Source organism: Hippocampus guttulatus, chromosome 3 (genome assembly GCF_054856545.1).
Source record: "Hippocampus guttulatus isolate MCC_2025c chromosome 3, RoL_Hgut_1.0, whole genome shotgun sequence".
In the NCBI taxonomy this organism is placed as follows: Eukaryota; Metazoa; Chordata; class Actinopteri; order Syngnathiformes; family Syngnathidae; genus Hippocampus; species Hippocampus guttulatus.
The window spans coordinates 3,757,008-3,777,971 of record NC_141263.1 but is presented as its reverse complement, the minus strand read 5'-3'; the positions used below and the strand labels follow the sequence as shown (position 1 = coordinate 3,777,971).

The following is a 20,964-nucleotide window of genomic DNA, read 5'->3' as shown; positions in this document are numbered from 1 at the left end:
ATCATGAGGGATTATCTTCAGAATTTGAGGACAGTGTGTACCCGTGTTGCAACATGTGCCTCATCTGTTCATTTTTCATGTACACAGGCTGCTCATTCCCACCAGTAATTCTGCTTCAATGCAGCATGATGCAGCACAAGCTGTATCCAGTAAATATTACTGCTGATTGCAGGACTCAATTTAACATTTTATTATAGTTGTAGAATATACAGTAGTAGTGTATTGGACAGTGGGCCTACACCCTACAGCAGGAGGTCCCCAACCAGGGGAAAATTTAGATTTTTGTCTAATTGTTCAATTTTGAAGGTAAGCCCCCTATCATGATTTTACTTCCATTGTTTAAGATAGCAGCATTTTCACCATGTACAGTAAGTATTTGTGTTTGATTGACAGTAAAAAGCTGAGTGGGGCGTTACTTATATAGGAGAACTTTTCTACATTTAGTACTAAAAGCACTTTACACTGTTTCCTCATTTACCTACTGATGACACTTCATGAAGAGCAAAAGGGGGTTCGGCCACTCTCCCAGTGAGCCATGCCACACCGAATGTTGGTTTGCTGTTCAACAGTTTTGTGCCATCCTTGACTGTTTTTTATTTTTTTTAAATTTTTTTGCAAGAGAGCCCTTTGTACTTTGGTGATGTACATGGTACGTGGTTATTTTGAGGTTTGCTTCAAACCCTTTGTTGTTGGGTGAATGTAGTGGTATGTAAAATTGAGAAATCTCATGTGAAAAATAAAATACATTAAATTGATGTATTTGGCATTCCACTTGCATTTTGAATTTTTGTCCATATTTCCAATGGTTCAATGTGGTCCCCCAGCAGCACTGATGGAAAATGGTGGCCCCCTACAGTATTTAAGTTTCCCATTTGTAGTGTAGGGCTAATGAGTTGCAAAATTCTACTGGTGCATTAGTTTTTTTTTCTGTTCTGGCAACTACAAACAGTTGCTGCTTTTCATTGTTTATACACAGTGGACACGTGGATAGCACGTCTGCCTCATAATCCTGAGAGTGGGGGTTCAAATTTGGGTGCCTGCCTTCCCGTGTGGGGATAGCATGTTCTCCCCATGCTTGTGTGGGTTTTCTGCACTACTTCGATTTGCTCTGACTTTCCAAAAACACGCATGTGAGGTGAATTGAGACTCTAAATTGTACATAGATGTGAGTGTGAAAGATTGTTCTTATCTATACAGGCCCTGCGATTGGCTGGTGGCAGGTCCAGCTACAGCTCACTGTGATATAAGTGAGGAAACGTGAAATAGAAAATGAATGGATGGATTCATTGGTTTGTTGATTCTTCTCGTTCTGAATGTTGAAGGAAAAGAAAACTACATTTTGACTCCTCCAGTACCCTATTTTCAAATTCAATTGTCCTAAAACCAGTATCCTGACACATTTAAATTTGATTAGATTACAGAACATTCGATCATATAACATCTGGATATTGTCAACCAAAAATGATGCATTCTTTTTACAAATTTAATAATGAAATTTTACCAAAGCTAAATCACGGGTGTTTAAAAACTAAAGATTGTAAACTTATTGCAGGTGATGACACACGGAAAGGCAAACAGAATGTTATCACCGTCACAAACAGCAGTAAATATGGAACATGCTGCTAAGTCCTTAACTGGATTACACAAGGTGGCCTCTTCTGTGAAAGTATTATGCATAGTTGCATATTACAATTCATACATACTGCAGTACCTGTATTTAAATGGTAAATGGGCAGTCACTTGTGTAGATTTTTGTTACAACCTGAATTTGGTCTGAAAACAGGGAAAAATAATCATGACAATAATTGTGCTGTTTCCTCAGCAGACTTTACTTGTGTGTACGATTTGCAGTACATTCCAAAGAAAAACGCCATATTAAATCGACATTTACATGAAATAAAATCATACATTTGCAGTCAATTCTCTCTTAACCCAATGATTTCTGCTCAACAAGAAAAGGCACCGTTACGTTTTACAAAATGTCTAATAGTCAATGTAACATCAAAAACCTTCCATCTTCTCATACCAGTGGAACTATGCTTACATTTAGCTCCAAAGATAACTACCCCTAGCTTACCAACCTTCCTCTATTAGCAAATGGACACGCACACACACACACACGCACACACACACGCATGCATGTGTGCGCGCACGCACACACGCGCACACACACACACACACGGAGTCACTGACGCTTGCATGCACTCACGCACGCACACGCACATGCAGTCATTGACGCACGTACGCGCATATGGCAAGCCATTTGAGCATTTATTCCAAATCCCTGATATCAAACATAAGTGTGTTACACTAGTTCGATCTCTTTCAGCACTAGTTCGACACTCGGCCACACTAGTGACACACTTTGTCGAACTAGTTGCATACAAACTCCAACTAGTCATTCATTTTCAGCAACATGTCAACTTGTCAATCATGGATTATTCTAACATGTGAATTTGTGACCCGTGATTTCCTGCGCGAGTAAACAAGTGCGAGCTGAAATACTCACTAGTTTACTAGTGGCGGATAAAACAGTAGCTAGTTTACTAGTTAAAGCCCCTTGACGCCTTGATATCTAACTAGTGAGTGTCAAAAATGTTACTTGTTCACTGGTGATGCCCCAAATATTTACTAGTTGCACTAGTGTGACATTTAATGTCGCACTAGTTCACTAGTGAGGTCTAAAATGTTCACTAGTAGAACTAGTGGATGCCAACCTGCTCACTAGTAAGCTAGTTGCACAAAATATAATGAGGAGGTGGGGCAGAAATGTGGCTGCAGGATTCCTATTGGATCTGCAGTTAAAATACACCAATCGGGATTCAGATTTTGTCATAATCACACCCACTTCATTTGCATGTTTTACACTAGTTTACAAGTTGTCCTGAGGATTTGCAGCTAGTTCACTAGAGGATGCCCATTATTGGTTACATGTCGACGAGTGAATCCAGAAATCCAAACTAGTAAACTAGGTGCAATCGATTTGACCTTACATGTTAACTAGACGGTTTCAAAATGTGAACATGTTCACAAGTCAATGTAGAGATATCCACTAGTTACACTTGTTGGGCTCATTTTCACTGTACTTGTTAACTAGTGATACACATGTTTCCTCACTAGTAAACTAGTTGGGTTCAGTGTGACATACTAGTGAGCTAGTGACACAGATTTTCATATCACTAGTTAACTAGTGGAACGTATTTTGTCTCACTTGTCAGGCTCAATGCTGAACATGTATAGACTTTGACTGAACATGTTTGACAAAACTGGGCACTAGGTGACATGTGCACACATCTAGTTTACTAGTGAAATAATCACATTTGGCTAGTTTACATGTTTGGCAGTTACAAAACTTTACAAGTTCACTAGTTGTGCACACATGTCAACTAGTAAGCAATTTTATTTAGCTAGTGCGATGCGCATGCCAGCTAGTATGCCAAAAACATGAGCTAGTGCAACAAAAATCCCTACATGTTAGATATTTGTTGCACTCGTTGTGCACAGTCGCTCACAAGTGCTGATTAACACCAACAAGTGAAAAGAAAAGCCCAACATGTAGGAAAAATGTCAAAAATGTTCAGTCAAACCTTGCACAAGTTCATTTCTTGGTCTGACTAGTGAGACAAAATGCCTCCCACTAGTTAACTAGTTGAATAAACACGAGCGTCTCTAGTGAACTAGTGGGCGTTTTGTGGCTTACATGTCAACTAGTAAGCCTCAAAATGATCTTACTAGTGAACTAGTGGGCGTTTTGTGGCTTACATGTCAACTAGTAAGCCTCACAATGATCTTACTAGTGAACTAGTGGGCGTTTTGGGGCATACATGTCAACTAGTAAGCATCAAAATGATCTTACTAGTGAACTAGTGGGCGTTTTGCGGCTTACATGTCAACTAGTAAGCTTCAAAATGATCTTACTAGTGAACTAGTGGGCACATTTATGGCCTTACATGTTCACTAGTAAGCGTCAAGATGATCTTACTAGTGAACTAGTGGGCACATTTATGGCCTTACATGTTCACTAGTAAGCGTCAAGATGATCTTACTAGTGAACTAGTGGGCGTTTTGTGGCTTACATGTTCACTAGTAAGCGTCAAAATGATCTTACTAGTGAACTAGTGGGCACATTTATGGCCTTACATGTTCACTAGTAAGCGTCAAAATGATCTTACTAGTGAACTAGTGGGCGTTTTGTGGCTTACATGTTCACTAGTAAGCGTCAAAATGATCTTACTAGTGAACAAGTGGGCAATATGGAATAAATACTATTTATTCATCCGTGATTGTATTGTAGACCAATGAGAGCACGTCCGACAGACACGTGGACTTCGGGCAGCCAATCATGATGCATTTCGAGCCAAGAACGGAGGAGAAAACTTTCAGACGCATTGAAAGCTTTTCGGGTAAATATTACTCTTGTTGTTACACAAAATGTTGTTTTACGATTATTTTAGGCGGTAAAGTTATGGTGTAAATGTCAAATATGTGGTCAATTTATCAAGATGAAGCCTGCTTAAAAATTTGCTCCAACGATTTCGGAGATGTGTCTGACTTTGACAGCAATGGCGGCAGTTCAACGCTGACAGTCGCAGTCGGGTGCAGATTTATTTCGGCAGGACTTTCTCAAATCTGCCGTTTGCTCTGACAGTTCTCTGTCTGACAGTCACATTTTGTCTTATTACTCACAAGCTAATTGACATTTAAAAAAGAGTTAAAGTTAATGTTTGGAACATGATTTTGCTCTTACTGTTTGCTGCCTTAGTTCGTTTGAATTATTCGCTGCCTGCATTACATGAAGTACATTTTTTAATATTCACAAGACTGTAACTGTGCATTATAAATAATGTAACATTTGCACTATGTTTTACTGGATCTACAACTAAACTAAACTAGGTCCTCGTTTCTGGGAGAGTCCACAGCACCTCCTGCATCACAACCATTCTGCCGGCACACCGTCAGCAGCACGATGTTTCTAACGGGAGCTGGAGGGTGATCAGCTTCATTGAAGAACAGGAGGAGGAGAGGCACAACGTTTGTCATCTGTGATATGTTTTTAGACTTTTCTCCTCATTAAAAAAAAACTGTGTATGTTTTGTTAATTTCTTGATATAGTTCTTGTATTTAAATATTTTAACAATCAAATATTTTTCAACTGTGTTTTGGATATGAATTGTATGAAATAAATCAGTGAAGCCCCAATCAAATTCTACTCCATCTAATCTGCTCGATCACACTGCTGTCAAGATGCTGTAAATAATGCCTTCATTCATGATTGTAGAAACCCCAGAACGGTAAACATGTGATTATTTTATTTTAAAATACAAGAAGCCTATGTTTTTCAATTGTGCTCATTTTCGTTGTATTGCACGACAAATATAATAGATGAGCCGGTTTGGGGACATCATCAACCAAGCTGCTGCTCCAATTGCAATGCGATGTCCTGCTCTCCTAGATTCGCATCTACACCACAAATTATAGCATCCTAACTGATTTAGCAACAACTGAAAATTCACATCATTATTTAGGGAGAATATGTTGCAGAACTGTTGCATTATATGGTGCCGTATTAATTTTATTTAGTATAGCATACATATATAAAAGTGGAAAGATACTGTAGAGCTGTACCATTACTCTTTATCTCCGTGTACATAATAAATAAACATCACCTACAGATACATTGACTGGTAAAAATTGCTTGATTCCTTCTGTATACTGCAGATATTACGCAAATGGCGGTAAATAATTGTGAAAGCTCAGAATCAGGTTTTAAAGGGTTAATTTTTTGCTGGGTGGTGCTCTTATCGTGGAGCCAATAGGAGGTGTTCACTTCTGGCACTGTCCTGCCTCCTGATTAGCATTTAGCGTAACTAGTGTGACCAGTGAGCCATTAGTGTTTCACATGTTGTACAAGTGAACATTTTGCCATCACTAGTTAACTAGTTAAATCAAACGACCATTTAACTAGTTGACTAGTGAGTAGGGTGACATCCACTAGTGCGACATTTTGACTTCACTAGTCGAACTAGTGAAGTCAAAATGTCGCACTAGTGGAACTAGTGGATATTTGGGGCATCACTGGTGAGCAAGTAACATTTTTGGACTCACTAGTTGGATATCAAGGCTTTAACGGTCTTAAACTAGTGCACTATCAACGTTTTATCCTCCACTAGTTAACTAATGGATATTTCAGCTCCCACTAGTTAACTAGTGCAGGAAATCATAGGCCACTAGTTAACATGTTAGAACAATCCACGTTTTACTAGTTAACATGTTAACACTTTTTAAACCTTACTAGTAAACTAGTAAGACTTTGAACCTCACTAGTTTGGTCTAGTGGGCCACTAGGGCATAAAAAAGCTGACTAGCTGGGAAGTTCCCTCTGCTTGTGTGCTTCCAGGTGTCACTAGTTAGAATTTTGTCAGCACTAGTTGGACAAAGAGTGGCACTAGTTGCCAAAAATGAGTGGCTAGTGAGGATTTCTGTGCAACTAGTTCGACATTCGGTGTCACTAGTGTGGCCGAGTGTCGAACTAGTGCTGAAAGAGATCGAACTAGTGTAACACACTTATGTTTGATATCAGGGATTTGGAATAAATGCTCAAATGGCTTGCCATACGCGCACGCACAAACACACACATGCATGCACACACGCACATACGCATGCACAGTCACTGACACACACATGCACATGCACATGCACACACACACACACACGAGCACACACGCGCGTACAGTCATTGACGCACGCATGCACACGCACACAGTTGTTGACGCACGTCCACGCACGCGCGCACACACACCACTCGTGAAAGGGGTAGTCCCCTTTATTGCGCCTGAATATGTTGAAAAGACCTGCAAAATGCGCAGTTTCTAACTCAGGGGTGTCAAACTCATATTTGTCACGGGCCACATTGTAGTTACGGTTTCCTTTGGAGGGCCATTATGAATTTGGGGAAACCCGATAAATGTTTAACCCCCTCCACATACAATACAGCGCACAACAAATTGACGAATAACTAGTTTTAAAATCAGAAGTCAAGAATAATGGCTGTTTTGTGAATTACATACGACCATTTGAAATTTTGGTTCAGACTTTAGCAAGCATCATGGAACGTGACATGCTTGATTTGCTTTCACAGGCCTCATAAAATGATGTGGTGGGCCAGATCAGGTCCCCGGGCCTTGACTTTGACACCTGTGGTCGAACTGATCAATAAAATAATTGATATGCAAGATGCTGCAGAAGACAGCAATGAAGCTGTGGTGTTACATTTCTTAAGTCATCTCCAAATTTGTTGAGGGGGTGAATTTGGGGTTTTCATTAGCTGGAACATAATCAATGAAAAGGAAAATATGAATAATGACATATCACTGTGTATCGTGAACGATCACAATTTCACATGTGTAATTGTTGAACATTTTCATTCACTGTAAATGGCACCGGCAGGCTTGTCCCCTTCCATAATGCCAGCATTGCGGAGGAAGGTTTCATTGACAGGCAAAGAGGTTGTCTGGTCTACAAGTGAAGTGCCACTGGTCTGCTGGATGAAATGCTGCAAGTTACATTGTCTCAGCTCCTTTTTCAGCTCCTCAATTGTCTCCCATTTGCCCTAAAGAATGATGCAGATTCAATTAGCAAAAAACTATTACACATATTCAAAGAATGGTCACAAAATGAAAAATCATACCCTAAGCTTGTCCTCTGCAGTTTGCAGCTCTTTCAAAGTACTTGACAAAGTATCATCCATTTCTTTGCTCTGCTGCATGCGATGGCTGAGCTCCCATTGCAGGGTCCTCAAGATCCCTTCAGAGTGTTGAGCGTCCACCTGAGAGCTTTCAAGTTGCATGTTGCGCTCCAGATGTGACAAATGGTCCACAACTTCCTCAATCCGATAATTATGATCAAGTACCGATGTCTGTATCTGGTGTAGATCATTCTGCAATTCTGTTGTGAAGAATGAATGAAGACAGTTTTGATTTTGAAGATAGTCCAAAAGGACAAACATCGGTATCCTACCTTGTTCTCTATCCAGTTGTTCCTCCAACCTTTCTCTCCAGAGCTGACTCCGCATTTGCTCTGCCTCATTATATTCAAACCATTGTTCCAGTCTGTCCAGTTCTTCTGCATACCCTGAATTCCTTCCAGGAATCATAGCAGATGCTGTTTCATGTTCCCACCACTCAGTCTCATCCTCCAGATCTTTAAGATGAAGCTGCAAATCTTTCAGCATCCTCTGTTGCTGCAGAATCTGCCTAAATATCTCCTCCTTGGAGGAGAAGGAAGTGCCATTTACCTTTGGTGGGTTGTGAGGATCAAGAAAGTTTACAGGGGAAGCGTTCGGTTCATGTGGAGATTCCAGAGCCTGCTTTGATTTAGTCCTTCTGGGTACTGTTGGTGCACTCAGATGGAAGGTGTGAGTCTTCTCTGGCTCCCTGCGTTGCGAGGATTCTGATGCTTGTGGTTTGAGCAGAGCCGGGTGAATGACTCTGGATTTTTTCTCTTGCCCATCACTCGGGCTGGGACCAGTCCGTCGCAGAATGAACTGGACCTCAGTGGCCAACTGTCCAAGCTTATTCAGGTGCTGGAGCGGACATTCATCGGCACCTAACTTTCTTTCTGTGCCCCGTAATTTCGAGATGAGAATGTAACGACCGGTTTGACCTGCGAAATAGATATCAGGTTAATGTAAGCCACAAATACAGTCATATGTAGGAGTGCAACCAAAAAAAAAAAAAAAAAAAAAATCAAATTGGAAAATCTTTTGACAAACTGAATCGAATCGTTTCATTTCAAAATCGTTGCATCCTTGAATCAGACCGCAGCCCATGTACCGTGGTAAGGATCAATCGTCTTATGAGAGACGCACACCAAATATAATTCGATGTAAATTGGTTTGACTTTGCTGATTGAATTGAATTAACTTGAGTAGTTTGTGCTTTGGAGAGCTTTTAAATGTTGTTGCATAAACATGACCAAAGCTTCAGCTGTACCATATCAAATGAAATCATAAGCCTACTAAATCGAACCAAATTGAATCATTACATTTTAATGTTGTTTCATCCTTAAACCATATCGTGCCCCATGTCTCGAAAAACATTGAGAGATGCACAGTCCTAATACGTGGCAAATAATATGCTTCCAACCATAAAGGTCAAACACCATAAGCTTGGAGACACTGATGGACCTCCAGTTGGCTCATGTTTCAAAAGAAATTCTCAGAAGTCCCCAAGTACGGTAAAAGACATTGAAACAATATGCACAACATTACCTGTCATTCACAAGAATTTAAAACACCACTGTTGTCAAGCATAGTAAACCAATACAATACTCTCCAACATTGTCTCTACAGTATTTGAACACAATTGAGAAACTTGTATGGCCAACGACGTGGCATCTGTTTGGTACACTAAATTTGTGTCCAATTGGTTTGCAATTAATCATACTAATAAAATTTCACGGTTTGTACTTAGCAGCAAGACCCTTTAACATGTTGAAGTAAGAAACACCTCTGGTTCCACGGTAATGATTATTTTTTGAAAACAAATTTGCCAAAAGGTTTTGGTTCAGTTTGACGTGGGAAGTATGAAGAAAGAGCCTACCAATTGCTTGTGCGAGAGAAATGACAACATCCTGACAAGAAGTAGTCTGGGATATGCCACACACCACTCGGACTGCATCCTCCACCCACACCTTCATCTCCATCGCTGACACATAACACCGCCAGAATCTATGAGGACAGACCAACGGTCAGTGAAATTCCACCTCCCATCTATTTTCTACACCACTTCCCAATTCACAAAAAGACCAACAACCACTCTCACACTGTCATGATTCTGTTTTGGACCAACAGGTGGCACTGTAGGGCTCCCCCTGCAGCTGCACACCTGTTGGTCGTTATGAGATTAGTCGTATAAAAGGACTCCCGCCCGACCACTCATTGTCGGGTCATTGTTTCCTTGTTTGCTGCTGTCAGGTTTGTTTCAGTCATGTTTCAGTCACTGTTATGTTTTAGCTTCAGTTGTGATTTTTGTTTGATACTTTGGACTGTGTTTATTTTGGATTTAATTTTCTCTATGTTTTAATACAATTTGTCAAGTACACCCTGTTCCTCCCTCTTGCCTGCTTTTTAGGGTCCATCATCACCACGCATCGTGACACAGAGTTACACGACCACCGAGTGGGGGCGTAAGTGGCGAACCATTATATCAGGGGTGTCAAACTCATTTTTGTCGCGGGCCACATGGGCACGCGTTTCCCTTGGAGTGACTGTCAAACCACATGAAGAAGTCAAGAATAATGGTTTATTCAACTATTATTGAAGTGACTGTTATGAGGAGTTTGGTAACAAGAAAATGATGACAATATATGTTATTTAGTACATGGGAGAATTTGAAATTTTACAAGATTTTACCAAGCATCAACCATGGAAGTTGATATGTTTGATTTGCTGTTGCGGGCCAATTAAAATGATGTGGCAGGCCAGATCTGGCCCCGAGGCCTTGAGTTTGACACCACCATACACCATCCATCAGTGACCTCAGCAAAAGTCATTGTCTGTGATGTGAAATCCATTTGCCTTGCTGAAGGAGTGCTTGAAGTATGACATATTATCCTTGACAAGCCTTCAGCATGCTCTAAAAAAAAAAAAAAATAATAATAATCTGAACAGTCTCCGTTAAAATCGAACAAAATGAATATGCGTTCCCACCAGGTATGTTTATCTGTCATCCATGAGAACAGATGTCGGTGTGTGAAGCGTGCGGGGCTTTGTCTCTGTGTACACATTTGAAGGAAACATGGAATGTAGCAGAACATGCCCACATTCCTGATTGACGAAGGCGACACACTTATACTTCCACTTGATTCACAGTATTCAAAAATATCCTGGGTGGCATCAGAACATTCCAGAAAAAAGTAGAGGACAGGTCATCTTAAACTATTGCAATTAACTCCAGTTAATTTTTGATTGGTTGCTTTCTACAACCCACCTCAATTCTTCTATCTTGTTAAAAGATGAAATTTGTTTGTCAGTCAATGATCTATGTTTGTGACTTTAAATTTGAGTTGAATGAATTGCCTTTCATCCCTCCATTTTCTAATCCGCATGCTCAGTGATGCGGATATTTATTTCTGAATTTGGCAAGAAATTTTGGTTCAGTGGTTTGTTCTTTGTTCGGTGGCAAGAAAGAAATGGACTTTTACAAAGGAACCATGATGTTTTGCTATTTGTATGAATTAATTGGAGAAATGCATTCACTGTTTTGCAAATTTCAATTCTGATCTGAGAAATGTACCAAAGTGACTGCGAAAAACGGTGAGACATGAAAATACATCACTGACAAAATTGTTGGGATAATTTACGACATACAGTCTGAATGACTAATATGCTGCTGTTCCTGAACACCATCCATCCATCCATCCATCCATTTTCTAATCCGCTCATCCTCACGAGGGTCGTGGGTGTGCTGGAGCCAACCCCACGAGCCATCTTCAGTAGGTGGGGGACACCTGGAACTGCCTGCCAGCCAATCGCAGGGCACACAAAGACAAACAATCATTCATTTAGAATGTTCCATAAACCTGCCATTCTGGTATGTGGATGTGGGAGGAAAGCGGGGTACCCGGAGAAAACTCAAAACGCAGGCATGGGGAGAACATGCAAAAGTCACAGAGGAATGCCAGAGTCTGAACCAAATCCTGCACCTCCGCCGACGTTCTAACCCGTCCCCCACCGTGTCACCACGAATTGCATTTATTGATTGCATAATTGAACAGTACTTCTCCCTCTCCACACGGTTTTAGATTCTTCTACCAAAGTTGGGAATGCTCTTGGTGGGTGTACCATATTTTCAGTATTTTTGTCACTTCAAAAAAAAAAAAAAACCTTTCAGACGCCAAACATGATGTTTAAAATCAATTCATACCAATTGTAAAGTAAGTGTACATTTACCTCTTAGTTTAAGCCTCTTGATCATTGATAGTCCGGATCCTGTGCCTGCTGTCCTGTAGTTAAGTTGGTTTGTTCATGGACAAAGCAGGCCTCACATATTCAGCTACTGATTCACTCCAGTTTAGGAAGACAAATGAAGTGCAGGAATGTGGACCTGCTAGGTGTTTTGTGAGAGAAGTGATGTCATTTGTGGGAGGAACCTTGGTGCATGCACTGTTTAAAGTTTTGAAATTTTCTTGTCATTCAAAATCTCAAGATCAGATTTAAATTCTACAAATAACATAACAAGACTATGAAATTTTATGCACAAACAAATGTGTCTGTCGATGAAACCATCTTTTGTTTTCTCCTCTTTGGTGTGTGTCTGTCTGGTGAGGACCGATGGCTCTGTTTTCCTGCAGTACTATGCAACTATAGTGGTAGACAGAGATAAGCACTGTTGGGGGAAGAGCGGCCTCCTCTTCCCCGCTTGTTTGTTGAATTTCGGACGAGGAGAATGTTGGTAATCCAAATAAAGGCTGGAGGCGATGAACAGTTCCTTCGAAGGCTTTTAATTTATTTTCTGCAGTTTACGAATCGATTCGGGCTCCTGAGGGGTCCAGATTTCAATCAGGAAGCGTAAAAGAAACACATTCATGAGATTATATAGAGACAATATGATAATGAGAGGCGGGGAGGTACGCATTCTACATTGTTTCTTTCAAGTGTCTGAACAAACACAACTAACAGAGAGGAATAACACCTCAACCATCAAATCTAACTAAGAAGAGAGGAATAACACAAGAGTATTCCAATTCTAGGTCATGATTGTTACAAGGACGCCAAGCTACGCTGTGGGCATGGGAAGGTTATACAGCATGACTAAATATGAGCAGAATACAGACTTCATTCCCCCTCTCTGACTCGTAGGAGTCCGACACCTGAAAAGTAGAACAAGAAGCAAAAGCACGCCACAATGACCACATATTGATCTTTAAGGGTTGTCCCTGTCCATGGTGTGTCAGATGTCCGCCGGGGCGGGGCCATGAATAAATCGACGAAAGCGTTGTGTTGGGGAGTTGGATGACCAGAAGAGACACACAAAAGTCAGGAGAGAGACTGTTGCAAGTCTGAGTGGGAATGCCATGGTGAGAGGGGAGGGGGTTCTGGCAGGAGGGGGGCTCTTGCCGGAGGGGAAAGAGTTGTTGAGCTCGTTCTGGAACGAGAGTGATGCTCTGCAGTGATGTAGTGAAGTATGGCGCAGTCGTGAAAGGGGAGGAGTTCTTCAGGACCTTAGGGTAGACTACCTGGTCCCAGGTTGATATTCACCAGGGTTATTCTGCCCGTATAGCGTGAAACCAACCTCTGTTGAATGGTGTCACCAATAGGGGGCAGCTGGGGCTGGATCAGGAGATTTGTTTTTTTGGTCGTCAGGTGGTGGGATCGCTCAGCCCAAGGTGGATTTGTGTGCAATACTTACTCCAATAAAGACTCCAATAAATAAAAAGCATATCTTTTTTCTTTTTGCATAATCATATCTCTATTAAAAGTGTTCTTCTTTGCAGCATAATCAATTATTGATTGCAGACATAAGCATTCTTCACTGCACGCATAATCAATGCATATGATATGCAAATGTATGATAACTAAAAACAATCAACCTAACATTTCTCTTGTTTATACTACATTTGCTCAAACTTAATTCAGTGGAGTCATGTTATACTTATACTCAGGGGCTGGATAAAATAGGTTATCACCATTTTTAAAATAATCAAGAAGAGAATGCAGGAAAAGATCAAGTCAAAAATCATCTACGACATTTTGATATTGAAGTGAAAATCATGTTTCCATTAGCCAAGCCGTTTTCGATATCAGAACCTTTACCATCCAAAAGTAACAGCAGAGGGTACATTCCATTCACTTTAGACGTCGTGGGCGTACCGGCTGTAGTGATAAACCAGATAAGCAGAGCCTTGATACATGAAAGGCAGCAACATCCACACAATGTCAAGATAGCCGTAAAAAAAAAAAAAAAAAGTCACATCATCTTTTTTTTTTTTTTTTTAACGTCACAAAGGTCTTACCCACTAATTCTGATGACAAGGGCGTGGTCACGCCGGAATGGTCCGGTTCAGTGTGCGGGGCCTCAGGGCTTGGTTGAACCGCACTGTTCACCACAAATCGCACACGCTCAATTGGCCTCAGCTAAGAGCACATCCACCGCTGTGCGGTCCCAGAACGTCATCAGAGAGGTGACTGTCAATTGTTTCACTTCCAATAGCCAAAAAGGCTTCCTCAATATAATTTGCAAGCTTCTGGACACTGTAGTGGGTGCAGCTGATTCCGTCAGCAACCTGGTTAACCAATTTATACCTATCTGGTACGCCACGAGGAACTCCAATTGCACCAACGTAGGTGGAATCTCAAATATCCTCTGCTGTAGACGGAAGCATAGTCATTGGTAAAAGCAGCTTAACTATAACTCTTAACTCTTACAATAACTCTATAACCATAACTCCCCCTCTTTATCTTTTTATATTTATTAAAAATAAAAGGAAAACTCTGCCGCGATAATCGTCATATGCCTATAAAATTGTTAGAAATATACTCCTATATTAAATTGAAACCTGATTATCATTGACGAACAAAATAAAGAAATAAAGTAACACTCACAGCGAAGAATAACTATATCAACATAGGTTTTAGACCGTAACAGAAGAGAACCTAAACACAACAATACAACATCAAACAAAAACTAAGTCAACAATAAAAATTCGCGTATAATTACTATTATTTTTTTTAATCAAATCAATGCACCATTTCCACTATTTCTCCATTCTGAAAATAAAATTAAACAAATCAATAAACGATAATAAATTCATATTCAGTTCAGCAACATTAATTCAGGAGCACAATACATTAAAAGACTTAGACCTCCAAAATAAAATGTACGGAAGAGGATTAGGGCCAATGAAGAAAGAAAAAATAAGGTTGGCAAGATTCTCACTTTAATCTCTCATTTTACTTTAATTAAAGTGAGAATTCTGACTTTAATCTCAGAATTCTGACTTTGTGACGTTCGTGGAGCTATGAATTGTGGGGGCACCGTCAGCATGTGGCGTGACTTGAAAGAAAGGACATCATGTCGTCACCCAGCGACTTTTTGCGTGGCCGAGGAGTGTCGGAGGACATCCTTTCACTTTTGGAGGAGCAGAGGGTGAGTAAACAGTGCGTCGTGTTTGTTTCATTTGGAGTTAACGTGCTCCATGGAGCTTGTAGCTCCGTTGCTAGTCCGAATGTCATGAATGGATGCACCCAGTTTACATTCGTGAATAAGTAGAACGTAACCAATTTAAATGGGTAGGTGCGGTCCTGTAACTCAGAAGAGCTGGATACGGATCAGATCTGCTGTCTGTTGCCTTTTTAAGAAGTTGCTTGACAATATGCACACCTTTTTCTGCTTTACCATTGGCTTGTGCACGTAGGGGACTAGATGTTACATGACGAAAGCCATACTGCATCATGAAGTGCACGAGTGGTTAGTCATGCAGCACATAAAGTCTGCCCTCCCCCCCACCCTGGACCCCTACCAGTTTGCATATCGGCAGAACAGATCAACTGCAGACGCCATCTCGACTGCCAATGAGTCAGCGCTGCTCCCGTCTTGGTCTGGCTGGGTCGGGTCATCTGCACATCAGTGTTCTCCGCTGCAGGGTCTGCAGTGTTGACGGCCACCCGTGGAGTACCCTGTCGAGATGCCGTGATCAGCCCTACATGATGACCACTCGGCAGGATGAGCACCCCAGCTCCCAAGGCCACCACACATTTTGCAGCTTTCAGAAAGTCCCATCATAGAATACAGGGATCACTCATGTCAGCTACCCAAGCTGCGTGGGTTGTCGACAAACCCCCCAGGACAAACACAAATGTCCCTTTGCCTCTCATCTCACACACAGTTGTCATGCGCTAACGCCTTTTGCCGTACTTGAGTGTTTCCATTGGCTCAAAAGTGGCATGACGTATCCATGTAGGCAGCTGCCTCAGCACCACTTCCATAAATGCTGGGATTACCTGCGGCTGCTGCTACAAAATGTAAGACCCCTGCCTCATGGTCTGAATACTTGGTGGCACCATGCTGCCTCTCACCGTTCACTCTTGGTACTGTATCAATCTGAAATTTCCTCGAGGGTGTTGATACTGTTTATGTTACGTTGCGAGGTGGTGGTGGACCCCAAAAAGCAGGCAGGAGGAAGGAGCAGGGTGTACTTGACGAATTGTATTAAACATAGAGAAAACTAAATCCAAAACCAACAAATTCCAAAGTATCAAACAAAAATCATGACTGAAGATAAAACATAACAGCAACCAAAACATGACTAAAACGAACCCAATTGCAGCAAACAAACATGACAGTAGCCAAGAGCAAACAATGACCCAACACTGAGTGTTCGGGCTGGGTGTCCTTTTAAATCCACTAATTATCTAACGACCAACAGGTGTGCAGCTGCAGGGAAAAGCCCCACAGTGCCACTTGTTGGTCACAAACCAAAACATGACAGTTTAGTTTGTGGTTTATGACACGATGTTTGTCTTCTACAGTACATCACACACGATTTGAGCACGAAGTACAAACTTGCTACACTTTGCTCATCATCTGTGAGGTCTCGAACAAAAATTGGTTAAAATGATAAAGATCAGCAAGTCCATGACACCCTTTGTTGACTTGGCCATAGCTAGCCACACGACTCATAAGATCTGTGCAGTATTCTTGCATTTGTGATTATTGAACCAGTTAAAAGAACTGGTTAATCTGGACGATTCAGAACCCAAATACTTTCAGATTTTTCGGACGCGCCAAAGAATTGGAGCAGCTCTTGAAAATATTCTGTCTGTGTCTAAATACAGTATTTAGTGGTACACTACCTTGATTTAAGAAGAGAGTGACATTTTTTGAGTTACCCTTGTGTGACAAATTCTACGATTTTTATCAATTATTTAATTCAATGACAAAGCATAAAAATTGTGTGATATGAAATATTCCAATTCATGTTTTACACACACACACACACACACACAGACAGAGACAGAGAGAGAGACAGAGAGAGAGAGAGAGAGAGAGATATGTATGTAGCGGCTGGATAGCTCAGTTGGTAAGGCACCGGTTTGGGAGACGGGGGTTCGAATCCCGCTTGGGGCAAAAATGAGAGCACATAAGACCGTCCAGTGTGGGTCCCTGGGCAAAACCCTTCACGCTAATGCCTACCACATACAATGATGAGAGACAATAAAACGAATGACATGCCGGGTTAGTCAGACATCGCCCGGCCAAACAAGGCCTGCGTCGGGTGCTGGAGAACCAGAACACCTTGACGAAAAATGGGCTACTGGAACAAAGCGGAGATGGGCAAGATGCGATAACATGGCTCCGTTGGAATGAGACTACTCAAGCAACCCTAGTCAGAGGGTTTACATGCAGAGAATGTGGGCTGAATGGTTACTTTGAAACCCACAGTCAGAGTTGACCACGAAACAACTAGTTGCTCAGCGTTCCAACATCCACAAACGGCAAATGCTGTCACAACTTTAGATTGATGAGGTACAACGCAGATTCCATGGTGAAGGGCCCCAGGCTGCCAGATCAGAGGAGGAGGTCATACCAGAGATTGGGAGGCAAGCCCCAATGAATGCAGATGATGAGATTGGGAGGCCAGCCCCAATGAATGAAATGCTGAGCAAGGCAGCAACTCACCTGAAAGCAAAGGTCATGGCGAGAATGAAGGCTGGGCAACCTAGAAACCGATTACAACGGCTATGTGAAGTACCACCTGAAAGTCTCATGGAAAGTGTGAATGCAGCACTGAGGGCGATCCCTACTGTAACAATCACTGAAACCAATGAGCTGACATACGCTTCAGCATCAGTGATCCAAGAGATGCTTGGCTATAAGAGCAACCATGGGAGCCATGAGAAATGTTACCCGCCAAGCAAAAGACGGTTGGAGGCTAAGATCAAGGCGGCTCGGAAAGATGTGAGTCAATTGACGGAGGCCCAGAGAGGTGTGATGAAAAGGCCGATACCCAAGAGGTACATCCAGATGACCATACCTGAAGCACTCGAAACTGCCAAACAAAGGCTCCAAGCCATGTCCAGTCGCCTAAAGAGGTACATGAAAGAGAATGAGGCCAAGTGAATAAACAGGCTGTTTGCAACACAACCTGCGAAAGTGTACGCTCAGTGGCAGGGTTCTAACAGCAGAGCAGACCCACCAAGACTGGAAACTGAAAGGTACTGGAAAGGCATATGGGAGAAGGAGGTCGCACGTAACAGCAGTGCACAATGGCTGGTGACTTTGAGAGAGGAGCACAGCAATCTTCTTGAACAGAACCCAGTTACCATAACGGTGGCAGACATTCAGGAAAGAGTCTCAGATATGAAAAACTGGACAGCACCAAGCCCAGATATGGTCCACACCTACTGGCTAAAGAAACTCACAGCACCCCATGAGAGCCTAGAAGCACAAATGAACCAGTTGCTGAGGGATGGGACTCACCCAGGATGGCTAACTGAAGGGTGAACGATCCTGATCATGAAGGATCCCTCAAAGGGTGCAATCCCATCCAACTATCGGCCAATAACCTGTCTCTCCATAACATGGAAGCTTATGTCAGACATCGTTGCGGCTAAAATAAGTGGACACATGGATCAATACAGGAGCCAAACATCAGCTCCTGGTTGACCATACAGTCGCACAAGACTGCAGGTCCCGACATACCAACCTGTGCACAGCCTGGATTGATTACAAGAAAGCCTATGACTCGATGCCACATACATGGATCACTGAATGCTTGGCGTTGTATAAGGTGAACAGGACCCTAAGAGCCTTCATTGCGAACTCGATGAGGATGTGGAAAACCACACTTGAAGCCAATGGCAAGCCACTTACCCAAGTGTCCATCAAATGTGGCATTTTCCAAGGTGATGCACTCTCCCCACTGCTGTTCTGCATCGGACTGAACCCCCTAAGCCAATGTTAGAGGAATCTATGAGCAAAATTGTATCATGTTTAAAGTTTCATTTAATTGGGGCACGTCTAAACATTTGGGTGCGTATCCGGCACCCCCAAATGCCTGTGCACAAAGGCGATGGCCACCTGGGCGGAGAGCTGTTGAAGTCCACAATTAGCACGTCAATGCAGGTGGGCGATCAGAGAAGAGAGGGCTAGATTCGGTCACAAAGGGGGAATGCATAATTCGGGAACAGCGGTTGAACAACAAAAGACCATTTGAGAACACCCGTCGCGACCAGGCGACATTTGTCGTCCACAAAGTCTGCAACATGTTAATACAGTGTAGACCAGACAGTAAGGCGCCAATGTACCGGTGGTTCAAAGCTTAAACCCAGGTAACCAATCACTACCGAGGGGCCGGACCGGGGGTGCGGTATGCAAATATCGGAGGCAATGTTTTCCTCGTATGTTCCAATAAAAGTCTGAATTGGCGGGAAGGGAGCTCGAGATTGTGATCGGAGCAACTAAACCGCCATTCGCTCTCAGAGATCCGCTCCCATCGATATTGAAGACAATTTTCCCTGTGTGCCGAGTCATTTCTTTAACCTTGTCCGAGAAAAACTCTCACAGCGAAGTAATCGCCAAGACAGGCGATGGATACCACCTCAGAAATGGAGCTACGATCAGTCACCTCCTCTACATGGATGATATAAAGCTGTCTGCTAAGAGCGAAAGGGACATAGACTCCCTGATCCACACAACCAGTATCTACAGCAGTGACATCGGGATGTCATTCGGGCTTGAGAAATGTAGTCGGATGGTGACTAAGAGAGGAAAGGTAGTCCGCACTGAAGGGGTCTCACTCCCTGAAGGAACGATAGCAGACACTGAGGACAGCTACAAGTATCTCGGTATCCCACAAGCCAATGGCAACCTCGAACTGGCAACAAGGAAAGCGGCTATGGCTAAATACATCCAGCGGGTGAGGCAAGTCCTAAAAAGCCAGCTCAATGGCAAGAATAAGAACCGGGCTATAAACAGCTATGCCCTGCCAGTGATCAGATACCCTGCAGGAATAATCAGGTGGCAAAAGGAAGAGATTCAGACCACGGACGTTCAGACCCAAAAGCTCCTAACCATGCATGGAGGGTTCCATCCCAAATCCAGCACCCTGAGACTGTACGCAAGCGCTCATCCTGGCTGCTCAGGAGCACTCCCTGAGCACCAGAGCCATTGAGGCCCAGATATACCACACCAGACAAGACCCAAGGTGTAGGTTGTGCAAAGAGGCACCTGAGATGATCAAACACATAACTGCAGGGTGTAAGATGATGGCAGGGAAAGCCTACATGCAACGCCATAACCAGGTGGCTGGCATAGTCTACCAAAACATCTGTGCGGAGGATGGACTGGAAACCCCAAGGTCAAAATGGGAAACTCCTCCGAAGGTGGTGGAGAATGACAGAGCGAAGATCCTGTGGCAGAGGAAAGCCGACAAGATGGTAATGGCGAACCAACCAGATATCGTGATCATAGATAAAGGGCAGAGGAAAGCCATTGTAGTGGATGTAGCGGTCCCAAATGATGGAAACATCAGAAAGAAGGAACACGAGAAACTCGGGAAATACCAAGGGCTCTTGTTGTTCAGAAGAACACCTAGGTACTTGTGGGAGGTCACCCTCTCTATGTACATACCGTGGATGTTCATCGGTGCTGGTGAGGACTGTTTCCTGCAGAAATCCACAACCAACTCCTTAGTTTTCCTAGGGTTGATCTGGAGGTGATTCTGCTGGCACCAGTCCACAAAGTCCTTCGTCAGTCCCTTGTACTCCCGATCGTCCTCCTCTGTAATGAGGCCAACAATCGCAGAGTCATCAGAGAACTTCTGAAGGTGGCAGTTTGGAGTGGCGTGTCTGAAGTCTGAGGTGTAGAGGATGAACAGGAATGGAGCCAGAACTTTCCCCTGCGGCGCTCCAGTGCTGCAGAGAAGCCTGTCCGACTCACAGCTCTGCACCCTCCCGTACTGCGG

The 20,964-nt window shown here is 42.7% G+C and overlaps 1 protein-coding gene and 1 long non-coding RNA gene across 4 annotated transcripts; one reads left to right on the top strand and one right to left on the bottom strand.

The window, feature by feature from the left end:
• Window positions 1-54: 54 nt before the first annotated feature.
• LOC147207168 (uncharacterized) lies at window positions 55-5,675 on the top strand. Its single transcript, XR_015100390.1, has 2 exons — window positions 55-306; window positions 4,295-5,675. It is a non-coding gene; the product is annotated as an uncharacterized LOC147207168 (long non-coding RNA).
• A 1,329-nt stretch (window positions 5,676-7,004) lies between these two features.
• Window positions 7,005-12,084, bottom strand: LOC147207167 (ras association domain-containing protein 8-like). Of its 3 annotated transcripts, none has more exons than XM_086106344.1 (6): window positions 11,951-12,078; window positions 11,369-11,518; window positions 9,600-9,727; window positions 8,017-8,661; window positions 7,688-7,944; window positions 7,005-7,609 (listed from the first exon to the last, which is right to left on the bottom strand). In XM_086106344.1, the coding sequence occupies exons 3-6, from the start codon at window positions 9,700-9,702 to the stop codon at window positions 7,421-7,423; spliced, it is 1,194 nt and encodes a 397-aa protein (XP_085962470.1). In that variant the 5' UTR covers window positions 9,703-9,727; window positions 11,369-11,518; window positions 11,951-12,078; the 3' UTR covers window positions 7,005-7,420. The 3 variants fall into 3 exon arrangements, with proteins under 3 accessions (XP_085962470.1, XP_085962471.1, XP_085962473.1); XM_086106345.1 differs by having other exon boundaries at window positions 11,450-11,518; XM_086106347.1 differs by lacking the exon at window positions 11,369-11,518 and having other exon boundaries at window positions 11,951-12,084.
• Window positions 12,085-20,964: the final 8,880 nt, after the last annotated feature.